Genomic DNA, 24,760 nt, shown 5'->3' on the forward strand with positions numbered 1-24,760 from the left:
ACGAAACAAATTTAAGTATACATAGTTTTCGACAGATTCTCCATTTCACCAATAATCAATATTCAGGCCAATTACTGTAGGATTTCGCATAGTCATCTTTAGAGATCGGTTTCGTTGTCAAAATCTGTATTCCTAGTAATAATGCGCTGGCAGTATGACGTTCTAATAGAGCACATTTCAGGCTTGGAAATAACCACATAGGATCAGGTCGGATAAGTGTTGCGACCGAGATCAGTAAGTGTCTATTGCACTAACAGAAACCAAACTTCCAATAGATGCACATATAATAATTATTCGTTTACCATTCTACATAATAGCTCCAGTTTCACATTCTGCCGGCTTCCTTTGAATTACGTATTGACTCTTTAGCAATGTTTCTTCGACTAATTAAATCATTTTGAGAAAATTTCTTTTCTCGAATTAATGTTTTCTTCATCGAAAGGAAATGCGTTAATTAACCAAATAAGTTATTTTATTTTCTGACAGAAAGTCACAACATATATTTACATAGAACATGTAACAAAAACAAAAGTTTACATATTGGAATCCGCACATAAAACGAACTACCAAATTGTCTTATAAGAAAATATGCTCTCTCTTATTTTCATTTACTGAATTCAAAAAGTTATCCCCACATATTCTTTTTAAAAGTTATGTAACTCTTGTTAAATAATCGTATATTTAGTCAAAATTATTTCCCAAATTCCAAAAACTTCCTAGTTGTATATCAATATTCAATATATTAATATATTTTAATCTTATTAAAACATTATCCACTATTAACTTCAGTGATTGTTTTCTATTACAATTTTTAATTATAATTATTACTATCATATAAATCACATACATTCAGGTACAAAAATAAAATGCACTCCTATCGATTTTCAAATGTTTTTTCAGACGATTTGACCGTTCTAATCGTACACAATACATTATATAAACAGACAAAGTGATACATTGTTCGACAGAAACATTCCTTTCTCTAATTGTATTGCAACAATACGCAAATGTTACATCAAAAGAATGCTTAAAACGTGGAAAATACAAAATATACATATAGTACAACCTCTGACAATACAGTTTATGCAAATTTGTTTTCACTTTCTTTCTTGTGTAGATACGCTATGGGTAATACCATACCTAAAAAGTTGTATGGTATTACAAAGGAACAACATATTAAATTCTGGTTTCAAATTTCACTAAATCGTTATACTGTACATAAAGCACATACATATAGGTATGGCACGTAATAAATGTTGTCCCATCGCATTTATTTTTCTATTAGTATTCTAAAAATTTAGTCGCAAACTCTTGAACACATAATTACAGGGGAAACATTGTTCTCGATTTTTCCTCGTAAATAACACATTACGTTTGATATGGCTGTAAGATTAATAAGATAACTGGGTACCTTTTATCTTATTTTACTCCATTAATCGAACTATGTATCATCACATTTGTAATAAAATGTAACTGCAATGCAATAACTTAGAAATAAACATTTTAAATTTAACTTTTGGATCTTACTTATAAATAATTGAAAGTTCGGTTTAAGATTATCAACATATTTAATGCTGACAAATTAATAGAGTATTATGTTATATATGTATATATAAGCAAATGTCACGAAGGTAAATGATACTATATTATCTTAAGCTGTTTTCAAAGTCTGATTACGTATTCTACTATTTATATATTACAAGCAGAAAATTCTTTTGAAGACTTGATGTTCTTAATACTTGTTGCCTTAAATTGCTCTCGTAACAGAATAATGTATTATAAAATACATCGACTGTATTTTCCAAAATATTTTCCATGTATAAGAGTACAATAACATTTTTATTTACCTTTTTAGTGAGTTTTATATATTATATATTCTATACTTCAACCTCTAATCGTTCTGAAGACATCGTCTAGGTTGATTGTTGTAAAAAAGAGGAAACTAGTATTGTTTTTGTAAATCACATACTTAACTGTCCTTCGGACGCGGTGGCTCAGTGGTAGAGCGTTCAACCTCCGGTGCTTGGGGTCCCTGGTTCGATCCCAGCTCGCGCCGTGTGGACTTTGTGGTGGACAAACACCGCGCTCGTGGGTTTTATCGGGGTTCTCCCGTTTCCTCCCACTTTCTTCATTCCACCATTTTCATTCATTTCTCATCATCGCCCTTTTTTAGCCTAACCGGCATAACTGTGGGACGTAAAACTAAAGATTTCATTTCATTTTCTTTAAATGTCCTTCATAGACTGGTTTCATCCTGTATCTGCAGAATTTAAGAGATAGACTGAAAAGTAATAAGATTCCTTGTTTTTGTCCTAAATCTGTAGAATTCATGAGGTGATTTAATGGATAAAATGAGACATATATAAACTTGCAAACCGTATTTACAACTTTATGATTAGCGTAAACGCCTTTGGTGCGGGATACCCAGTTTTGATTCCCGGTCGAAGCGTATGTAGTTCGGATCCCACGTTAGGTTGTAGGTCTATCTCTGATACAGCCTTGATGCTGAACGGGACACTGAACTTCAAAATCAGCCAAACAAACATTTTTGTAATATGTAGAGAATTCCCTATTTGAATCTAGCGGTCAATTTTTAAGCCTATAAAAACACACTAAAAAGTAAATAAAAAATATTACATGCTTATATCATATTATGAGTGCGTACAAATAATAAAATCTTCCATTTTCCATGTATATTATCCTCCAAAGCCAAGCATTTCTCATGAAAGCGATATATATATATATATATATATATATATATATATATATATATATATATATATATATAATTATGTGTTTGTATGTGTACAGAGCAAGTTAATGATATCGCAATTTTTACAATCATGAATATGTTATCGATTAATTTTGCAAATAATTACTTATAATACTGAAAACTTCCATGAACGACCACTTTTCTACAAGAGAAACATCATCTATGCGAAAATGCCGATATGAAACCAAAACTTTGATAATTTACAACACATGATACTGAAATTAGCAGTTCGCCACAGAAAATCAGGAAGTCATCTGAAAGCCACAGAAATACCATGAATACAATGGTAGAGAGACAAAAAATAAATTATGCATTTTTCTTTTACAATGTAAAATGGCACCATTACTTGAGGATTGTATAGTCGCAAAGTAACTAAAGTAGTGTGCGTCCCGCATGAACAAACAGATTTCCCGAAATATAACCAGATTTAGAAAATGAAATAGACCCTCATCCTACTGTATACCGAATAATAATAAACTCAATTTATAATCAGCCAGACGACAGGGAAATGGGCTGTATTTGGTACTGTGGTTTCTCAAATGAGATGAAATTCATTGAGAGTAAGTCACTTAGTTTACCAGTTATCCGAGCTATGTATGAAAAAATATTTGTCTCTAAAACTCATCCGCAACGTTATCAAAGGCAAGTCCTGACTGCAGTCATGGAATAATCCTCCTAGTACTATATTTAAAAATGAAAACACAAGTTGTGTATCTGATGAGGTACGGAAATGAGTAAATATTAGGGGATTCATGTACAATAAAGATATCAAGCTGGGATCTGCCACAAGGTGCCATCCTTCTAAATCTGGCACTGTCTCAAATATCTATGTGGAAATTCCATAATGAAGTCGAGGAATTCCTTAAAAGATGCTAACCCACTAAATTACAAAATAATGGAAAAACAAATGGAAGTGTAGTAGTGTTAGATGGATTTATGGAATGAAATAAACGTTTTTCATGTACAATATTAGCCATACATATGCAACTGCTATGTGCAGTTGGATGGATTTATGGAATGAAATAAACGTTTTTCATGTACAATATTAGCCATACATATGCAACTGCTATGTGCAACTGTTTGTTCTATGTACAACTGCTGTTTGCTTACTGACACACTACCATTATAATGTGTATCTCAAATTTTAACATAAAAGATCAGTGTGTGACCAGGATTTTTTTTACAAGACTATACATGCCAGGGTACGCATGCTTAACATTTAAGTACAACAAAATGGCAGCATTCACATTATTAGTTGAACTTCACGTCCTATTAAACGGAAAGCACGAATTTAATATGTAACCACATTAAAATAAAATAAATCTAGGCTGATATAAAGAAACATAATCAATGACAACGTCATTTGGAGAAAGAAAGCTAACTGAGAAGAAAATACAATTTAATGCAGAAAAACTGAAAAACTAAAAATATTTATCCTTTAGCGCTTTCAATAACTGAAAACCACAACCTTTGGTCCAGTTAATAAAGTTATGATGTGTGATGTGCAACTTGACATCTGAAACCTGACAATTTTGTACCATATTTAATTTCTTGAACCCATTTTTCACTCCTACCTTGTTACTTTTAAGAATTAGATAAGACATAAATTTGTTTCCCATTTGTGAAATATAAAACCCAGTGCAATGTGGCAGCCCGTCATACCGAGAATAAAATCAGTACGAATATTCACCGAAAGAAGCAGGTATTCATATAAAAAGTTTCTAAATAATAAATATATCTACACAGTAAATATACTTCATATTTACAGTTTGATATCTAAACAACTTACATATATTCAACCCAGTAAATATCCAGCTCTGTAAGACCACAAAGAGCTCAACAAACCTTCGCCATATGTGCAGAAGTTCATGAAGCATTGCACAAATATATACAACTTTACTAAAACAACACTGAAAAAAAAATAACGCAATGTTTTACATTTAAGGGATATCAAAACAAAAGAACCATCAATGATAACATTTTCAATTTTAAAGAAAAAAACTGTACATGACTCCATAAACTTGTTTGATTTCAACAAAGTAACGTTAAATAAATAGTAAGTTGTACAATTATGTATATGGAAGTATTATATAGCATATGCTACATTCTATTCTGAGTTTTGTAGCTTCGATTAGCTTAATCTAACAATTTAACATTAAAATACTTTTGAAGTGAAATCAAACTATTAAAATAATAATAATAATTAGAAAATAAAAAGTAAAATTAGTATCTTGTAAGAATATAATTCAAGAATTTAGAAAGAATAAGACTTTTCGACACTTTATTTTAGCTGAGAAATTATTCATGTCTTCTTCTCTATTTGCAGTACCTTTTATTTCATACAAATATCATAAATAGCATTGTATGAGCTGTAAACAGAGGAAGAAAATCACATAAAACGTAGTGAAATGCAAGAATTAACCTTGGGTGAATGAAGTAAAAATAGATAAATAAAAATAACCTGAAATTATGGTTCTGCTGTCAATACTGTTAATTCTCTCCCACGTTTTTTAAAGACGTAGTTAATTTCTATAGTTTTGTAAAACTATAGTACGAATAATGATCGCAGAAAAGTATAGATGACATGTTACTTGAACATCAGTAATGCAACTTTTCATTTTAATGTCTTTCTCGTATTCTCAGGTCTTACTGTCTAGTCATAATACACATAAGTAATTTGGCCACAAAGAAGCATTTGTACATGTTGGCGACTCGTGTAGAATGAAAACAATACATTTTGTTGTGGATTGCGTATCATAGAGCACTTGGTATTGAAAAGTAGAAATAACAGCACCACCAGATATGAGTACTGTCATATATGAAAAGCTAAGCAGCCGAAGTACTTATAACTTTAGAAACATGAATAGTAACTAAACTGGTGGCCAGTTGTCATGTTGTGCACTATAATAGTCATATGGCCAATGATTGAACCTATGACCTATCGGACCAGAAGTGAGTGCTGCCATTAAACTAACAACACGTCTTTACACTACCCTAAATCAATCTTAAAATATTGATCGGATCCGTATACCCACACACACTACAAGCCACATGTATTTTACAATTAAAAAACAAACAGTGGCAGACGACGTAAGGACACCACGCAACGAGGAAGATACGAAGAGGACTTGAGGAGCCATGAAGAAGACCTACTACCCCTCTCTAGATCCTCCCTGCAAGAAGATGGCTATAAAAGAGAACCACATGAATAGGAAATTATCAGTGTCAGTGCTGATCGCTAACCTACAATACCTTCTTCCGAGGCAGCCAAGGGCTACGGAGATTTCCTTTAATACCTACTCATGAAGTTGCCGTGAGCGAAAGAGTATAATCCTTTAAAACCATCCCCCGAGGCTGCTATGAACGACGAAGATATCCTTTAATATGGACTCCTGGGGCTGCCATGAGCTAAGGAGTTTAACCAATCCCCTCTGAGGTCGCTGGGGGCTAAGACAAATATCCCTTTCCCGAGGCCACATCGTGAGCCAAGAAGTTTTTATTTTCCCATCTGAAAATACTCTAACAGACCTGAAGAAAGATTTACAGAAACTTCGTAAAAGAACTTTTAATGAAGGTTTAATTCCCAAGTACATTGTTTTAGACTCTACCAACCAGAACATTGCAATATTAAAAAAAGCTTCAGAGCTTCTGGCCGTTCTCAATTTTATACTGCATGTTCTATAGCAGTCACTTCCAACTTCTCACTTTCTCAGGGAGAGAGGACAGTTTTGACAGGTAACTGAAGTTGATAAAAGACAGCAGTGACAGGCAAAAAAGAATATCGATGGCTTAGTCGACGGTTTTGCACACATACTACTTGTGAATACACGAATGGGCGTACACTGCCAGTCTGCTACGTCATCCTCTCTCTTCTATTCTTCGTTGTTTATCTTGTCAGATTGAAAAACTGCACTCCTACGTCATACAACGGACAGTTAGAAATGACGGATCAGACTATAGATTAAACCCTAACTAATAAGTTCTTCATTCAGGGTGTTTAGAATTTCACAATGGATTTGTACTGTCAATGTATCACAGCGCCAGTCATGTATAAAATTAACTAGAGAGAGTTGGAGAGTAAATACATTAACAGTGTCTACTCAACAAAGAACAAATGGCTACTCAGAAGGGGCGAAAAGAAAGGAATTTTTCACTTTAAAACAATGTTATACGAATAATGAATTCCTACCAGAAAAAGAAAAGGAAGATAACCATGCAAACTCTCGTAAATTAATTTTGCTTCTTATTTTAAAATTATTTTTTAAAAAATCGAAATTTCTTGTTTCTTTCAGATTCTGAACAACATGACTCTGAAACATATACACTGCATTTCATCTAGCTTCTCTCGTTACCATTTTTAAGATAAAAATACATTTTTCAGCACAGATACAGCAACCAAAAAATACATCTTTTGATTAATGTAGTAGACACACAAATATTGAAGAAAATTACCCAGTAACACAACTTTACTGTTAATTTCTTACGGAAAGTTGAACGGTTTAAGTCTTGTGAAACTTATATGTCGCAAGACATGAAATTATATAGACTTGTACAACTAAACAAGCCATTTTCCAAAATTTATAAGCTCAGTATACAAATATATATTTTTTTACCATAGCTGGAGCACCCTATACAAAATATAGAGAATTCATAGTATAAATCTCTAATATATATACATATAACCACAGGCCAAGGGTTGGACACAAGAAAACAACTGAGATATTGATGTTGCGTAGGATTAATAAAAATAACTGGTTTTAAGAGAAGAAGAGTGGCAAGAAAAATACAAATATGTGAATTATCCCACAAGCACAAGGATTTTAAAAATTTTATTCAAAATAATGAACTTTGAATGACTGTACCTCCAGTTGAGTCTCATAGTGATTTTTTTTTAAATGTCCTAGTACTAAAAAGGAGAGGATGCTTAACATTTTAGTGTGTATGCTACAATCGTTCGCACCACTGGATTACCCACAATACATACTGCGATTAACGCTACGTCTGAAAGATGTCTATACCTAATGTCATTCCAAGTGCGCCAGGAGATTCATGTGTGTGATTGTTATCTAACTGCTAAAAGTGATTTTTCCGTTGTAAAACTGTCAAAAGTGAAATAGAAAATTTATTGCAATTTCACATAAATTTTCCAATATAACTGAAGTACTGAAGTTTGAATTACAAATATTAATATATTTCACGGTACTGCTTAACAACAAAGAAACGCATCATACCGATATACGGTGCAATAATAGATTATTATTTTAAAATTCAATTCTTAAACTTAAGTACTTCTGTTGATTGATCTAGTCAGAAAAAGAAAACGATTACACGTACATATTTTGAAAAGCGTTAATATTTTGCTTCTCAGTAGTGACATGAATGATGGAGATACTTGAATAAAATTGTAGTGGCTCAGGAGGCATTAATTATTAGAACATGAACAAATTCTGGACTTCTGAGGATCCCTTATCTACGCTTTTCATTACAATGAGAAAGTTATATTCTTGCACATCAGAATATCATTTTTATTACATTAAAAATGGGAGAAATCGTATCATTACACCTTAAATATAGTAAATCACCTGTGTAAATGTAAATTCTATCAAAAAATATTTTTTTTTTTTTTTGAAAAACAAAACAAAAAGTAATAATAAATTCTGATAATTAGTCTTCATTTGTTTCAAAATATTTTATTTGTATACAGGCAATATCAAACGATAATCGGAAAGTAATTAATTATATCGAACGAAGCCCAAAAAAACACGGATAGGAAAACGTGTTCTTGTATAGGTACAGAATATCAGTCACTCGAGAAAATCAGGAACAACCAAAATATGGAAAACTACCAAGACACTTATCTAACTGCTTTAAAAGGCTGTCTTTACAAGCCATAAACTCTTTCCATGACCAATTCTAAGAAAAATCTTACGAAGCCACTTCTGGAAGCGTGGTAGCAGATGACTGCAGCGCCTTTAAAAATCCCGGAGACGAAATTATCTTTTCTTATCTCATAACATTAGTCCTTTAAAATAATTAGATATGTAATTTCTTTTCTATATTAGTAGACGTTCTTAAGATTCTGGTATGGATAACTTTATGGAACCCTGTCTCTGCGTAAGAATGAGTTTCTCGATCCGTTTATTATATTTCTTTGTCCTGGTATAAAGAATCACTTCTCAATATTTGTCAGTCATTTTTTTTAAACATCCTAGCACAATGAAAGTATGTTTGTGTAGGTACGTGGAAAGCAGATGAATTTATTTATCTTTACGTAGTGAAGTTAGTTTGATGTTTTCACTGAAATGTATATACAACTTTTTAAAGTAAGTCTGACATACGCATTTGTGTCATTTATGAGCATGGCGCACCTCACGTTATACACTTGCTTCTGTATCATGTTGTTACTCTTCAGATTAGTAAATCACTTCTGATCGGTAAGTGAATGTTGAAGAACTTCTGAACGTGACTGTACATGAATAAGTAATTTTACAATACCTTATTTAATTCACTCTTAATACCAACATAATAATTAGGAATATAACAGGTATTAATAAACAACCAACCATCTACGCTGTAGTGCGTAGTTCACATATGGCGCCGCACAACTAAAGAAAATATTTTGATTTATCTGTAGAAATTATACAAAACACAGCAGAATTACTGCCAGGTTGTGGGACTGTTAAGGCATTCCACCACCTCCAGATTATTTTTAAAAGAAAAAAATGACTAGAAGTCACGATGGCAGTTACAACTGCACCAAAGAGGAGTCAACAGCAATGACACACACGACGTATCTTGCATAGAAAGCGTTACGTTAGAATATATAAGATGTACATGTCAACTATCACAAATATTTTATAAAACAAAACAGGTATCTCTCTGTTTGTTAGTTGATTTACAATTGTGAGCTTTTGTCAACACAAAAATCAAGGCGACTAATTGCGACAACTATCTGGTCATCACATCAACATTCTGCAACTGTTTTAATCTTCCGTGTTCGGTGCAATGTGACCATCAAGATAGATGTTATCGTATAAATGCCCGTACATTTCATCGTCGAACCTCTGCACAGCATTTCGAACGTTCCTGATGAACTCTCGTTTGGACATTTTGTTCTTCACGTGAGGGCTTGATAAATCGACAGACAAAAGAATAAGCGAAAAGCACAGAATGTACACCATATCTGAAAAGAAAATTTATAACAGAAATTAAGAATTAGATACATATAGCTCGGATATACAAGGATGCTTCACAAGTTCCTAGAATTGTGATCGTGAGAGAGAAATAAACTTCAGAAGTTGGCCAATGTCGTCATTCATGTCTTCTCACTGACCGCAACACAAACTATTCGGCATTAGGTAGAATAAAAATATCTACTTTAATTCTGGCTAAAATCGTATTCGAATATAATATAAACATTGCTTACAAAAATGTATATACTGTACATACAAGACAACGAAATATTGCAAACTTATTTTGTAATAAGCTACATAAATGATCGACGTATTAATACCATTCAGATATACACGTATATTTCATTTCTGTGTAACAACATTCCATCCAGTACAGTCAGTATTGACAGGCGCTGTTATAGAACAGTGTGAAGTTAACATAGTATTTAAACTATTGAGTATAGTAACTTGTTTCTACAGGAGCATCTCTTTCTCACATCTTTTAAAGGTAACGATAAGCTCTGTATTCTAAATTAGATAAAAGTAGCACTTTAACTACAAGTGTTCCCTTCTCTTGCGATTAATCGAAGTAAGGAGAGAAAATATTCGCTAACTCCACGAACTTGTGACCCCATATTCGACTACCAGGCACGAAAAAAATCGTGTTTGGACATGTGCAAAAGCTTTCTTTACAAAAACGACAGCTTTACTTTTAGTACAATTATTATTTTATTATTATTGTTACGGACATATTCTATAAAATATTTAACTTACATTTTATTCAAGACGTACTAGATGTTCCTATCATTACCGAAAATAATTACATATAATGGTAGGGTTGCCAACTCTGAAAAATAAAAAAACTGGCACACCCCAAAATTCCGTATGATAGAAGTATTTCTGTTCGGACCAGGAGGGGGGCATTTCTGTGATTCCCCCTCCGAAGAGTTTGAGGAATACGTATACTTTAATTGATTGCCTACTAATATACTAGTACAAAACGTGAAAGTGTTATGTCGGTGGTGCACTTGAAGCAAAGTCTGAAATGACGCCCGTGGTTCGTACCCATCCATGGGAAGGAAATGTACTATCCTGAACAAACGTGCATTAGCACCTGTATTCTGCATAATCCTTTGTACATTTACTAATAATCTTAATAGATACATTGTGCTATAAATGAGAAACTGAAATCGGCATTGATCATTTTATTGTATTTATTAGTAACTGCCACTTCTTTAAAATCATCGAAACAGATGAATCTTTACGTGGCAATTTTGGATTTGGAAAATGAAATTTGTTCTTCAAACTTATACTTCAACTACAGGAAATTGCTTTAAGAAGTCCTTTTTCACTATCAATAAATGTATAAAATTCTTTATAAGTCATTTTCAAATTTTCCCTGATACAGTCCCTATCATCTCTTTAAAACTGTCTAAACAAATGAACAAAATATGTTAATCTTTGATAGATGGTGAAAGGTGACAGTTTTGGATTCGCAGAATGGAAGTTACTTTTTAAATCTATACTTCGAACTAGATGCATATTTGAAAAACTGGTCATAAATGGGTTTGTGAGAAGTTTGACCGGTCACCGGCATTAATAAACAGCAATATATCCGGCCAGGATGCTGAAAAACCGGCTAGTTGGCAACCCTATATAATGGTTATACAGTAATTAATACGTACACATGAAAACCTTTTACATATTGTCTGCTACTAACTGCCCTTCATCTTTTTCATAATAGCCAGGAATGAATAATCACAAGCGTTTTATCCTTATCCTATGTACTCTAATATTTTTCTCATAAAAGCTAACCAAATTACATTAGTATTTATTTTATTATTTTTTTAATTTATTTACTACATGATATGTGTTTCTAACTGTGTACTGAAATGCCGGCTTTCTCGATAGCATTAAACAAAACTTTACCATAATATAAGCTGAGGATATAATTGACATTTCTTTGCATTAATTCCCCTAAAGATGCAAATTTTTCATATTTTAACTCATTATCATCGGCCAACTTTGTTCCTTTGTAAGGTGGATATTGGTAAGCTGCTATAGTGGTCTCCCAGGATTGTGTGTATGTAGTTTTGTGCTGTATTACTAGTAGAAGACTACGATTTGACACCATACGTATTACTTTCGTTAACATACCAATGTTTCTTATATTAGAGAAATTTCCATATCTTTAGTATAATCTATTCTAGTGTTAAATGTTCAGAATCTCTTCTTTGTTACTTCTTAAATTCTTCACTACGCAAAGAACCTTATTGCCTTTACAAATACGAGACTTTCTATTCTAAGATGTACTCTCAATACTGAATTATACAAACGGCAATTCACGATCTGTGGGAACAAGCATCGAACGTCTTGCTACAGCTAGAGTGACAGAAAGGAACTGAACCTCAGTAATTTAAAATATATTTGTGCGCTGAAATACGAGTAAAATGCTGCTAAGAATAGAACTGTTCTCCGAAGGGTATATTACTACCCTTTTCGATGCAAAATACTCATACGAAAAAATTATTCAAAAACACGAAATGTCATTCACTATTTTCATGAAAAGTATCAGTGTGTGCTTAACAAAATAAGTGTTCTTGAAGGCAAGAAACAGATCATCAACGACCTACCACTAGTCGCAGTCCGAACGTAATATGGTAGGTCAAGGCCCTAGCCTTCGCTAGAAATCCAATAACACAAAGTGTCATAACATTGAAACTGGGAGTCTCGATAGCTACCGTAAACACCATTATTAACCAGGATTTGAACCTAGCAACAGTAAAGAAGTATTTATAACCTGCTACCTTGTCAAATTGTTGAACGTGCCACAAATATCAGAAAGTTTTATAGAAGCTACTTTCTCGACGAAAGCTGGAAATTTTACGAGGAAAATGTAAATTTAAATGACTGCGAGAAAACCCGAGGAAATATTTACTGGCAAAGTGGGTAAAAAACGAGGGGTAGGATAGGGTGGCGGAGTACAAAGAAACCAAGAAGTTTCTCAAAAGGTTGCATGATGATAACGAAGTATAACCACCACGCCAAGCTAAAAAAACAGTGAAATGAGTTGATAAAAATGTAAAAGTCGACTCACTCGATTGTCAGATAAACGTCCTACATCCAATCTACCAGAAATTCCGGTTCTCTAGGGTACTGCTGCAAATCAGGTCTGGGTGCATCAGGATAAAGCTTCAACCCACACATCATTAGTTTCAATAATCTGATTTTTGATAAAGTTGGAGATATAAACGGGAATACGTACATCATACAGTGTAATTCACATAAAATACCTGATGCACTGTTAATTTATTACTTTGCATTTGATCTATTAAAAAGGATTCCTCAATATAACATTGGAAAGTAGAGTGTGTCTGGAAAACCTGACAAAATGAGTGGGGTAAAATCATCACGGCTCTACCTTCACTCTAGCCTATTACAGTACAAGCTGTAGCACAGAGTAACAGTCAGTTTCTATTTTCACCAAATACAGCTCCATCGTTGGTGGTGGCACAGATTTTCGTAAAGTGCATACTGTTTAAATTTGTTTCCATAAACGGCGAACAACTCCCGTACATATTGGTAGTTGATCAGAACCTACAGGTATGATGAAATTCGTTCCTATTTACGACTAATACTACATTTGTGAAATTTTTCTTTATTATTGAACTTACCTTGAGTTAAACTTAAATGTGGATTACACTGGCAAAATCTCCTGGAAAATTTTTCTAGTAGAGTTTGTAGGTAGTTTCCTCTGTCATTTGGAGCTTGGATTCTTTTGAAAAACTTTCTTAGTGCTAAAGGTAAGAATTGATTTCCATAGTCTTCAAGCTCGACCAGGTCATCCAAAACGTCACGTCTGCAAATGAAAATATCTGAGGTAAGCATCATTAATTTTCTACTGTCTTCCCAAGTTGCCAACTTAGTATGTTTTTATATATTAATGAAGGAGGAAACAACCGATTTATTTTACACACCACAATCCTCTGTAGGTGCGACTTTTTAACAACTTACAAAGAGTGAAAAAGTGACTTGACTGGACCGCGACTCGAACCCGGGATCTCCGGCATACCGTGCCGATGCATTAATCACTACGCCACCCCGTCCGCTTCCCAGAACAGCCAAACACTCTCTCACTCCTGCAGTCGATGTTCTCTACTCAGACAACATGGCTTGTACCACAGCCTAAGCTTCTGTGCTTGGACAATCCAGTGTCCATATATTAAGAACACTTTTAACATTGTGATTTCATACAGGGTGGTCCATTTTCGGTTTCCCTATTTTATGTTGAAATAAAACATAGAGTTTCATAGACACATGAATGTAATGCCTATCAATAATTACAACACTCAGTTGGATTTTTAGGTGAGGTGTTATTTTTTGAACATCACATCATCTAAGCGTCCTCCACCCTTCTGAATGCAACGGGTCAGACGTTTACAGAAGCTAGCCATTACTCTGTGTAAGAGATCTGGAGTGATGGCGGATATTTCCTCCTGAATCCTTGTTTCAGTTCATCCAGTGTATGCAACCGATGTCTAAACACACTGTCCTTTAAATGCCCCCACAAGAAAAAATCAGGGGCAGGCAAGTCTGGGGACCTGGGAGGCCATAGAATATCCCCAAATCTGGATATCACCTTTCCAGGAAACATGAACCTGAGAGTTGCCATCGATTGCCGTGCTGTGTGGGTTGTTGCATCGTCTTGTTGAAACCACACAGACTCTATATTCACCTTTTTCTGACGTAGCTGTGGGAGCAGGAAATTTTGCAACATGTTTGTGTATCTGTTCGCCGTCACTGTAACAGTTTGCTCATGTTCATCCTCAAAAAAGTACGTCCCAACAACACCCATAGCCCCTACACCACACCACACAACAAGTTTTTCACTGTGGAGTGGCTTTTCAAGAAACTCGCATGGATTCTCAGGTGCCCAATATCTGAAGGTTTGCTTGTACACATACTCTTTTAAAAAGTTCGCTCCATCAGTCATGAGAATTGAATCACGAATTTTATGATTCTGGTTAATTAATTCCAATATGGCTTGGCAACACTGCACTCGCATTATTTTATCTGACTCTGATAATTCCTGCACCACTTTCATTTGGTATGGGTGAAACTTCAAATCATTTCGCAACATTCGACTAACACTGCTCCGAAAAAGATTCACTGTAAGGGAATGTCGTCGTGCTGAACGTTTTGGACTGGCAAGAATTGCCTCCCGCACACGTGTGATGTTTGCAGTTGTACAAAATGTTTTCTTACGTGTGTGTCACCCACATTACCACTAGTGCGCCACTGTGATACCCACCTGCGTATGGTTTTCCCTGATGGAACCTTTCCTCGTCTTTTCCCGTCACCAAACTCATGTCTGAATGCTTGTTGTACGAGAACAATGGACTCCTGCTTTATAAATTGTTGCACACAAAACACGCGCTGCGGTACCGGCCAACGCTCCATTGTCAACTAAATCCAAGGCCACCTGTTAACGGCTGACAGGCATCTCACTCTCCCATTTCTCGGCGGTGTTGCCAACTCACAACTAGGTAACCGAAATTGGACCACCCTGTATAGTAATGAAAGTAGGAAACAACCGATTTAAACTATTACAACCGTTAAAAAATTGTGATTTCGTATATTAATGAAAGTACGAAACAACCGATTTAAACTATTACAACTGTTAAAAGGTGTTCTCAATATATGGACACTGAATTAATTGTGCAAGCACAGCAGCTTAGGCTGTGATACAAGCCATGTTGTATGAATCGAGAGCATTGACTGCAGAAGTGAGAAAGTGTTTGGCTGTTCTGGGTAACGGACTGGGTGGCGTAATGGTTAATGCATCGGCATGGTATGTCGGAGATCCCGTGTCGAGTCCCGGTCCAGTCAAGTCATTTTTTCACTCTTTTTGTAAGTTGTTAGTATGTTTTTCTTTGAAAATCAATGAGTTGTACACAATATACCTGGACTACATACGCTCGAAAAGATACTCTTCTGAATCCTGTTACAGATTGGATCAACGAATTTTCGCTGACAACTGTCAATATTACTTCAAAAAAAAAAAAAAAAAAAAAAAAAAAAAAAAAAAAAAAAAAACCTTCGTGAGGTGGTATATGTAAGGGGAAAAGCTATGGTCTACCCCCGGTGACAGAAGAGCAAATTGACCAAAGACAAATTTTTCTTCAAATGTAAGAACTAAGTATACCACATCCTAATGGAATCATCGGATGATGGACCCTTTCTGAACTGAGAAAGAATACGGCTCTGATGCAATGGTTACTTAGTGACTTTCATAGAATTTCGGTACACGAAATGCCTTTTCGGTACCGTTTGAAGCCTTGAAAATTCCTCCTCCTAGTGACCAAACCCGAAATTACTATAAATCACCCATAATTAACTATGAATTTTTCTATCAATCTAAGCAGTTATATATCTTACGCATTACCAGCTGTTCCTACAATACAATAATGAAACGCCAATAATAATTTATAGTCATCCTGTAGATTACGATGGGCTAACTATTCTTGTAAATCTGTTCAGTTCCTCTTATTTATTCCCATCGATCAAAATAGATGTTTCATGTAAATCTGTTCAGTTCCTCTTATTTATTCCCATCGATCAAAATAGATGTTTCTTGTAAATCTATTTTGTAAAATAGTATTTTATATTGGAGATACATTTTGAAACGTGTATTTTGTATTTTAAATAGTTTTTTTTTTTTTTTTTTTTTTTTTTTTTTTTTTTTTTTTGTAATAATTATTTCTGTGAAATATTTTGTCCAGCATTTTGTGGTGTTTCCAATTCAATTTATATTTTTAAAAAAATGTCGGTATGCGCTTACGTATAACGGTAAGCATGGCGAAAGCACTGCGAAGCTTTAGTGATGTATGAGAAGTGAAATTAGAGGAACAATCTACAGTTATGAACTGTAGGCTCAAGACAACAGAATAATTGCAAGAATTATAGGAATAAAAATATAGGAGGAAACAACAAGTGATCCTAAATACACTTACTACATTATCTATCTAAAATAAAATCGAGGTTTGTTGCACTCCATCACACACCCCTTTCTCCACTTTAACCAAATGATTGTAACACTTCTGGGTCAAGATTCATTTTCAAGACATCGAAGAGTTTTTGAATACACTTCGGAAGAACAAACTAAATTACTTTCCATGTATTTACGAAACTTTACAAAGGATGTTTCATAAATCTAGTTTATAAATTGTAGCAATGTTCCTCACCTAACATCTAAGAATCTCCTCATTTGCCTCAAATTCAATGAGGAAGTGGAGTGGAAAAATTTGGCAATATCTTTCGAACTATTCTTCACCAATCCATTTCGAAAAAAATATTCCATTCCCTGCAGAAAAAAAGTACACATATGAGTAACCTGTTATTGAATTCCACTACAATATTCAAAGAAAGCAGTCATTTGAACAAATCGAGATAAATGCTACAGTCTACAAACAAATAAAAATCACAGACATTGAAACCAATCTATGAAACACAGTAAAATTAATCAATAAATCAGAGAACGTATTTGACGCACGTATTCAACCTGATCTCAGGTGAACAATCTGTTTACACATTTAACAGGTTAGTACCTTAATTTGTAATTGAAATATATATATATATTTACGTATGCATTTAGGATGTGAGAACCACTTAACACGAAGTTACTCCAACTCAGGAAGGTCAAAGTATAAATTAAATGGTGCTGAATCTAAATTAATCAAGATCCATTTCGGTAACTATTCATTTTATTAATATGAAAAGCAATGCCGTAACTTAGAACTTTTCCTGGAAAGGCAAGTATTCATATTGTCCTAAGGAACGTGCACTGAGGATGACTCCAATTGATCGTGAAAACGCACGCGTCGAATTGTTATTATTTGGGTCATTTCGTGAGTATATTTATTTTCTGACTAATACTTTCCCATATAAATCAGTGGACTAGCTGGTGAAACTACTCAATTTTAAAACACTTACCATGAAAGCGTCAGCATTGAATGTCAATGTTCCTTCATCTAATTGTAGATATAATTTTCTATAAGAAAATCCAGGCCTCTTTTTGGCTTCGTAAATGGAAGCAAATCCCCACTGATTTCTGCACAACCTAACAAAAATCAAAATGAAACTGTGAAACGTAAGTTTAAAATGTGAAGTTCAGAATTACATATTACACATGCGATCTTAAGCGTTATTTGTAAATATAACGTATAATAACATACATTAAGTCTGGGACATTCTGTTAAAATTACAGGGCTCATAGTGGTCTGGTCTCTTGTAAATAGTTAAAAAGTGACCAAAAGCACACAAAAAAGTTACCAAAATCTCATCATGTCCCTTTTTTCCTTTGTCAATTTCTCCGTCCCTTCTCTATTTGTTTGCTGTTTTGTTTCATTTTTTCTTCTTTTTTCTTTTTGAGCTTCCTCCTTTCCTATGTTTTAAGTATGCTTTGTAGTTACGGTAAATAGACTTAGCAGATGTAAGATGCTTCTGAGTAAGTGGAACCAGTTCTGGCCTATTTCCGAATTTCTTCATCCCAGACATTATATTTAATTTAGCATTGAGAGTTCTCAAAATCATGAAATATTCGAATTGATCATCTACTCTTAAGAAGAAGATACAAGAAGCATAACACAAGACGAACATGATGAACCATACAAACACATACACACACCGTTGAGGAGAGCGTTAACTATTACGAGAGAAAACTAAAAGACTATTATGATAGAAGAAAGAATAGACACAAAAGGCTTCTCAACCCCACCTTGAGAGCTTATGCATCCACCAATCATCCACTGTGCTTTAGAAAGAATAAAAGCTGAAGTGAGAATAAAGCTGACTGTTTCACATGTGGCAGCAAGTACTAAAGCTTTCAGAAGGGTAATGAGTAACAAGTTACTGCCCTTTTCCATTTATTTTTATAATATTTTTCTTATAAAACTGCCAATGCAAAACATAAATCACACGAAAAAGTCACTTTACCTCCCAAAAAAGTAACTTTTAGTGACAAATTTGAAAAAAAAAAAAGTCTTTTAATTAAAAAAAAAAAGTGACTCACTATGAACCCTGTAACAACAATTATATACGTTTTTTTTATGTGCTCTGAGAATTCTTGTTGAATGGTTACTTTCCTGCAATGATTTCGGCAACCTATAAAGTTCTCTTTTCAAGCCATAAAAGAAAAAGAGAAAAATACCAGGCAGACCCTGGATTGGATCGTCACTTTATGTTACAACTTATTTTCTAAAGGAACGAAAGAAAGAAAAAAATTAGTATGCCAAAGCTTGTTTAACCCAGAACGCGCAATTATTAAAAAAAAAAAAAAAACTATTTACAGCTATACCAGCCATAAGATCAGTAAAAAAAATATTTATCTTGTCTTTATATTCCTATATCTGCAAATATACTATGTACGTATGTATGCAAGTATGCATTAACTCAATAACATGCTCATTCGAAATATAAAGTTAATTTAAACTTCTTTTTTTTTTCCAGATAATATTAACGTTACAAACCATGAACTGTATCACTTAAACATTCAAGACAAAGAAGAATTGTAATAACTTCACCAGATATAATTACAACTGTATTGAAGACTTCAGCTTATACATGTCTAAGCTTTCAGAAAATTTCTGTCAATATTTAAATTTTGAATGCATCACTCGATTGGATTAATTACAAATCAATAAATTTAGAAACATTACAATATTTTACTTTCATTCTTTAGCTAGATCGTTCACATTGGCTCTTTAGTTCGTTATAGTATGATAGGTAGCCATCTACGGAATCTTAGTACGACTGACTAAAACAGATTATACATATATAAACCATGAAATTGATATGGGCTGATCCAATCCAATGACTCCCTAATTGTTATACTGTGCGTCTCAAAATAATGACCGAAACCTAACCACTAGTCTTGTATGTATTGAGTGCATTGGAGGTACGCATTGCTACAAACTGCCATCTTTATAAATTAGTTTCAAAGCAGTAGCACATACTAAGTACCTAGCCATACACTATAACTACTTCTGATGATGATTTATGAGCTATATACAAATGACATGCAACTACAAAAAAAAAAAAAAAAAAAAAAAAAAAAAAAATCTAAGCGACTGAATACTGACATCACCAGAATACGCATTTTAGCAACTGCTTATCACAATCTACAGCTAAGAGCCAAAATATTTATATTTTTGATCAGCACCATCAATTAACCTAATCAGAATAATGAGTCAGTCTTATTGTACGAAGAGCAGCAAACTAAAGCTGAACTCCCCTTAAAAGAATACATAAGGCTACAATTTATCTAGATGTTTATATAATGAAGACCGTTTCCCAATGTGACGGTAATATAGTTTATGATAATCCTAGCTAATAACACGGACAACGAAACGAAATTTGTTTGAAGTTGACGTTGTATTAATACCAAGTATAATTAGATTTCATTCTTTAGAAAAAGAATAGCGAAGCGGAGAACTGTATAGGAAATGCATAAGATGCGTGACACAACACTAATTTAGCTAGACATCGTAATATAAAACATTAGCATATTTGATCGCGCTGGCTTTTTCGTCACAGTTAATGCTCATACACTATATCACCATGGCGATGTTATGGTTGTAGCTCACTCGGCGCTATCTTAGGTTGACAACTTCAATCTTTGGCGATTAAAAACAATAAACTAGGTTACCTGAACTTTAGTAAATTTTTAAGTACAGGTGCAAGATTCCGGATACAATGAGATTCCACCTCTGGATGTTACAAATTCAGCTCCGGACCCTCCTCATATCCGGACTTTTACCACTGTTTAGTCTTTGTCTGCCTTAATATGGCGGACTATAAGACACAAATGTTTCCTCGGTGGCAGCATAAAATAGTTAAATTTTGATGGAGACCTCCTTCAAACACTAAACACTGCAAAGATTAGGCCTAAAATTCAATTTAATCACAGATTTACTTTCCAATATAGCAAATTTTCGCTTTAGGTTTTCAAATTACAGGAGGCTCCGCCACCGGCCGTCTGCTAATTGTAACTTTTCTTCTTCTTCTTCTTCTTCTTCTTCTTCTTCTTCTAACATAACTACTCACACATGATTATCATTTACAATGATTATTTTGAAACACTTACAAATTATTCATTATTTCAAGCATGTATATCTTAATATTATTGTTTAATTTGGGATAATTACTTTTCTACTAAAGATTTGAACTTACTAAGACTTTCGAAATAATTTCCTATCAGTCGATTATTTGGGTCAGATAACAGCAAACTTAATAATTCAGTGACGGCTACCGTCAATTTCAAATAGTACCAATTCAAAAAGAATACATACTCATAGTATGTATGACAACCGCAAATTCTTAAACTTCTTGGAATATGATAAAACTTCACAGGGTACGTAATTAAATCTATGAATTAATTATTTGAATTTATGTTGGTCTTAATTGTTAATTTACGTGATTCTGGTATTCAAATTTAATATAACTTGCTAAGTTCAGTATTATCACGGTAATAGTATTATATGGAAGTTTACAAAAGTGACAGATTGGCTTGTTTAGTTTCAACCAAACAATAATAAATTAACAGTTACCTACGGCTTAGGTCAAGAATGACAACACGAAGGTAAATATAGTTAATAAAAGGAAAAATTAATGAAAAATCAACCTAACAACAAATATTACTGTTATAACATATTAACTATCAATACTGCACAGATTAACTATACGGGTGCCACCAAACAATACAACAGACAAACAAAAAAATCGATGTACCGTTACCGGTAAACCGGTACGTTACAAACCAATCCTGTTGCCATCGACTGCCAAAAACTAATTGAAGAATGTCGGGTCCATAATGGTTATCACGTTATTTATCTTAGTCTTTCTCAAAGAAAACATTAATATCAATAATCCCCTTCTCTACTAGTGATCACCTACACATACTAGTTCAAAACTCTGAGGTAACAGTTATCCATAAATAAAACGCTGAGGTAACAGTTATCCATAAATAAAACTATCTTGGACGCAACTATTTACAATTGAAAATATTTCGACTAGTGATAGTAGACTGTCTTCCAAAGAGTGAAACTGACAAGGGGCGTCCTTTCCCATCAGGACAACAACCCAACCACAAGTCAATCGTCACCATGGAAGCAATTCATGATTGCAGCTTCAAATTAATCCCCTCACCCATCTTAATTGTTTAATTTGGTACCTTCTGACTTTCATTTGTTTCTAGACGTCAAAAAGAAGTTGAAAGATTTATATTTTGACATTGAACATGATATCATGACAACCGTACACGACGTTCTAGATACCTTTGACAAAACCTGTTTTGCCAGAGGCATAAAAACATTTGAACATCGAAGGATAAAGTGCTCTGAAATGTCATTATATTTGAACTCTCAGCTCCTCCCTCATGTATGTATGTAAGGTTTTGTGTGGCTATATATATATATATATATATATATATATATATATATATATTATATATATATATATATATATATATATATATATATATATGGAACTTAATGTCCGTTCGGCACCGAGAATATATGAAATATAGACCTACAAGCTTAACGTGAGATATGAAAAAAAAAAAAAAAAAAAAAAAAAAAAGTCCCACCGAGCTGAACCCGGATTACGCTAATTATATAGACACAAAAGAGAGAAAGAGAGAGCTGAAACAAGAAGATTCAGTAGCAAAATGTATTAGTATTGTTATTATTAGTTGTTTAAGGAAGAAATTATAATATTTAAAAACAAACAATAAATAAAATTATGAAATTACAATAATAAATAAAAACTGGACGACAATGACAGACAAAAAATTGTAAATAACGATGATAAAGTAACTGGCAGATTAAAAAATAAATAAAAAAAAGGAGGGGAAACGGAGTGTTAAAGAGTGTAGGGTATTACACACGATTAAGATCACGAGTGGTTCGTGTACAGCATGATAATTAATGTATGTATTCCAATCTCTTTCTAAGATGCATGAAAGATTTTGAGGATCCTTACCAGAAAGTGTATTTTGGGATATACAATAATTTCAACGCTGCAAAAGTGCGGATAATTGCTGATATGAAGACAGAATTAAGCGTTTTGTCATTATAGAACGTCCAACATTGGGTGTGACATTAGTACGTGAAGGTAAAGTGTAGAAAGGCTATCAGAAACATTTACACATATTTTTAAACAATATAAACCATATCATCTAGGTCTAATTGATATCGATTTTGCGCAATATGAAAAAGAACAAATGTTTTTCGTTCTTTATATATATATATATTGGAAAAAAAAAAAACTACAATAGGCTGCTTGCAAACTACTGAGATTTAATATTCTGACTGGAAGAGATAGACTTACTCAAAGTTTCAACAGTGAAACAAGAGTGAAGATGGAACCTATTGTTGAAATGCTGAATCTATGCTATCAAACAATTTGTTAATTCTCATCATTTTTGCTCTATAAAAGTAGAATATTGAAACTGCAAATGAGAAGTTTCTACTCCTTCCGCTTCCAATAGAAAGACGAAAGCTAAGTTAGAAGTTAATCTTCATACACTGAATTCATATCTAAAAGCATTTCAAGCTTTCCCTTATCGTTCAAAGTTTCAGTAAAGAAACAAGGATGGACGGAAATGTTTTCAAGTTTGAATCCACATTTATAATTTTAAAATTTCTCAGTATTTCTTACCGTTTTTGCTACATGAGAATCTAAAATTGAAACTGGAAATGGTAAGAGGTGAGAACAGAACCTTAACTTAACACACTGAATTCACATGGGGTATTCAATATTGAAACCAGAGAGTGGGAGATTTCTACCACTTCAGACTTAAATAGAAGGATACGGACGTAGATCGGATTTATTTTTGAGAGGATGAATCCCTATCAGAAATAATTTTCCCCGACGCCACAAAAGGTGAATGCGCAAAGTTGAGAAACTTATCAACATTCAGAAATTTTAAGGAGAAATGTGTTATAGAGGAAACAAATGTTGCTTAATATGTATTTTGGACTAAGGACGCGATATACCTGTAGGCAAGTAATAGTGAAATATTTACGGGGCTAAAATCTACACCCATTACATTGAAATCTGCCATAATAAAAGCTCTCTGCTCTGTCAAGTTTGAAGATATTATGTTAATAAAAATGAAATCTGGCACACACACAATTATAATGACCACATAAACAATAAAAATACACTTTCTCAGTTAAATGATGATGATGATTATTATCTGTGAAACTCATGCGTTTTTTGAGTGGAAATTATATTAACAATAGTCCAATCTATGAAACCGGGAGCAAGGTGACACTGTGGTCTATTCTGTGGTGTTCATTTCGGGCGTGTGATATCTTCGTTTGATTCTAGGTTGTGTCATGTGAGGTTAACAATCACACTAAATTTTCTTGCAATTTGTTTTCAATCACTCTCTTTCTTCTATAACTTGTGTCCATATTATTCTCTTTCTTTTTATTCAGCACGTTCTAAACGATATGAACTCCGAGTACTACCAGTAACACATGTCACCTATTTATACTGAAGATCTGCTTCATCTGTGTGGAACCAAATCCACTTAGACCATTACAAGATTTCATCAAACACCTCTACATATATGGATCGATCTTTCTACGAGCAAATGGACGCAAACAAAGGATCTAGGCTATTTTATTTCGGGCCATTTCTATGAGGTCACCACATGCTAGCTCTACGGCTCTGTCCAACTCTGTCCTACTAAACTCACATCGAGTCACTCTCCAAGGTCTTTTTTAGAAAACTTGTAAATAGGAATAAA

The 24,760-nt window shown here is 33.7% G+C and overlaps 1 protein-coding gene across 2 annotated transcripts in view; it reads right to left on the reverse strand.

Annotated features, from left to right (window-relative positions):
* Window positions 1-454: 454 nt before the first annotated feature.
* Window positions 455-24,760, reverse strand: part of LOC145670254 (F-box only protein 8-like) — a 36,774-nt gene continuing 12,468 nt past the window's right edge. The window contains exons 4-8 of one of the 2 annotated variants that reach the window (XR_014128247.1): window positions 17,938-18,064; window positions 17,190-17,308; window positions 13,620-13,804; window positions 6,070-9,956; window positions 455-6,025 (exon numbers count right to left, since the gene is read on the reverse strand). Coding sequence is in view for 1 of the 2 variants with exons in the window: in XM_081738667.1 (XP_081594793.1) it covers window positions 9,757-9,956; window positions 13,620-13,804; window positions 17,190-17,308; window positions 17,938-18,064 (631 nt within the window). In the remaining variant the exon portion in view is untranslated. Of the gene's footprint in view, window positions 9,957-13,619; window positions 13,805-17,189; window positions 17,309-17,937; window positions 18,065-24,760 lie in introns of both variants that reach the window. The other variant, XM_081738667.1, reaches the window with a different exon arrangement.

The sequence above is a fragment of the Thermobia domestica genome, chromosome 14 (genome assembly GCF_964235325.1).
Source record: "Thermobia domestica chromosome 14, izTheDome1.hap1.1, whole genome shotgun sequence".
NCBI lineage: Eukaryota > Metazoa > Arthropoda > Insecta > Zygentoma > Lepismatidae > Thermobia > Thermobia domestica.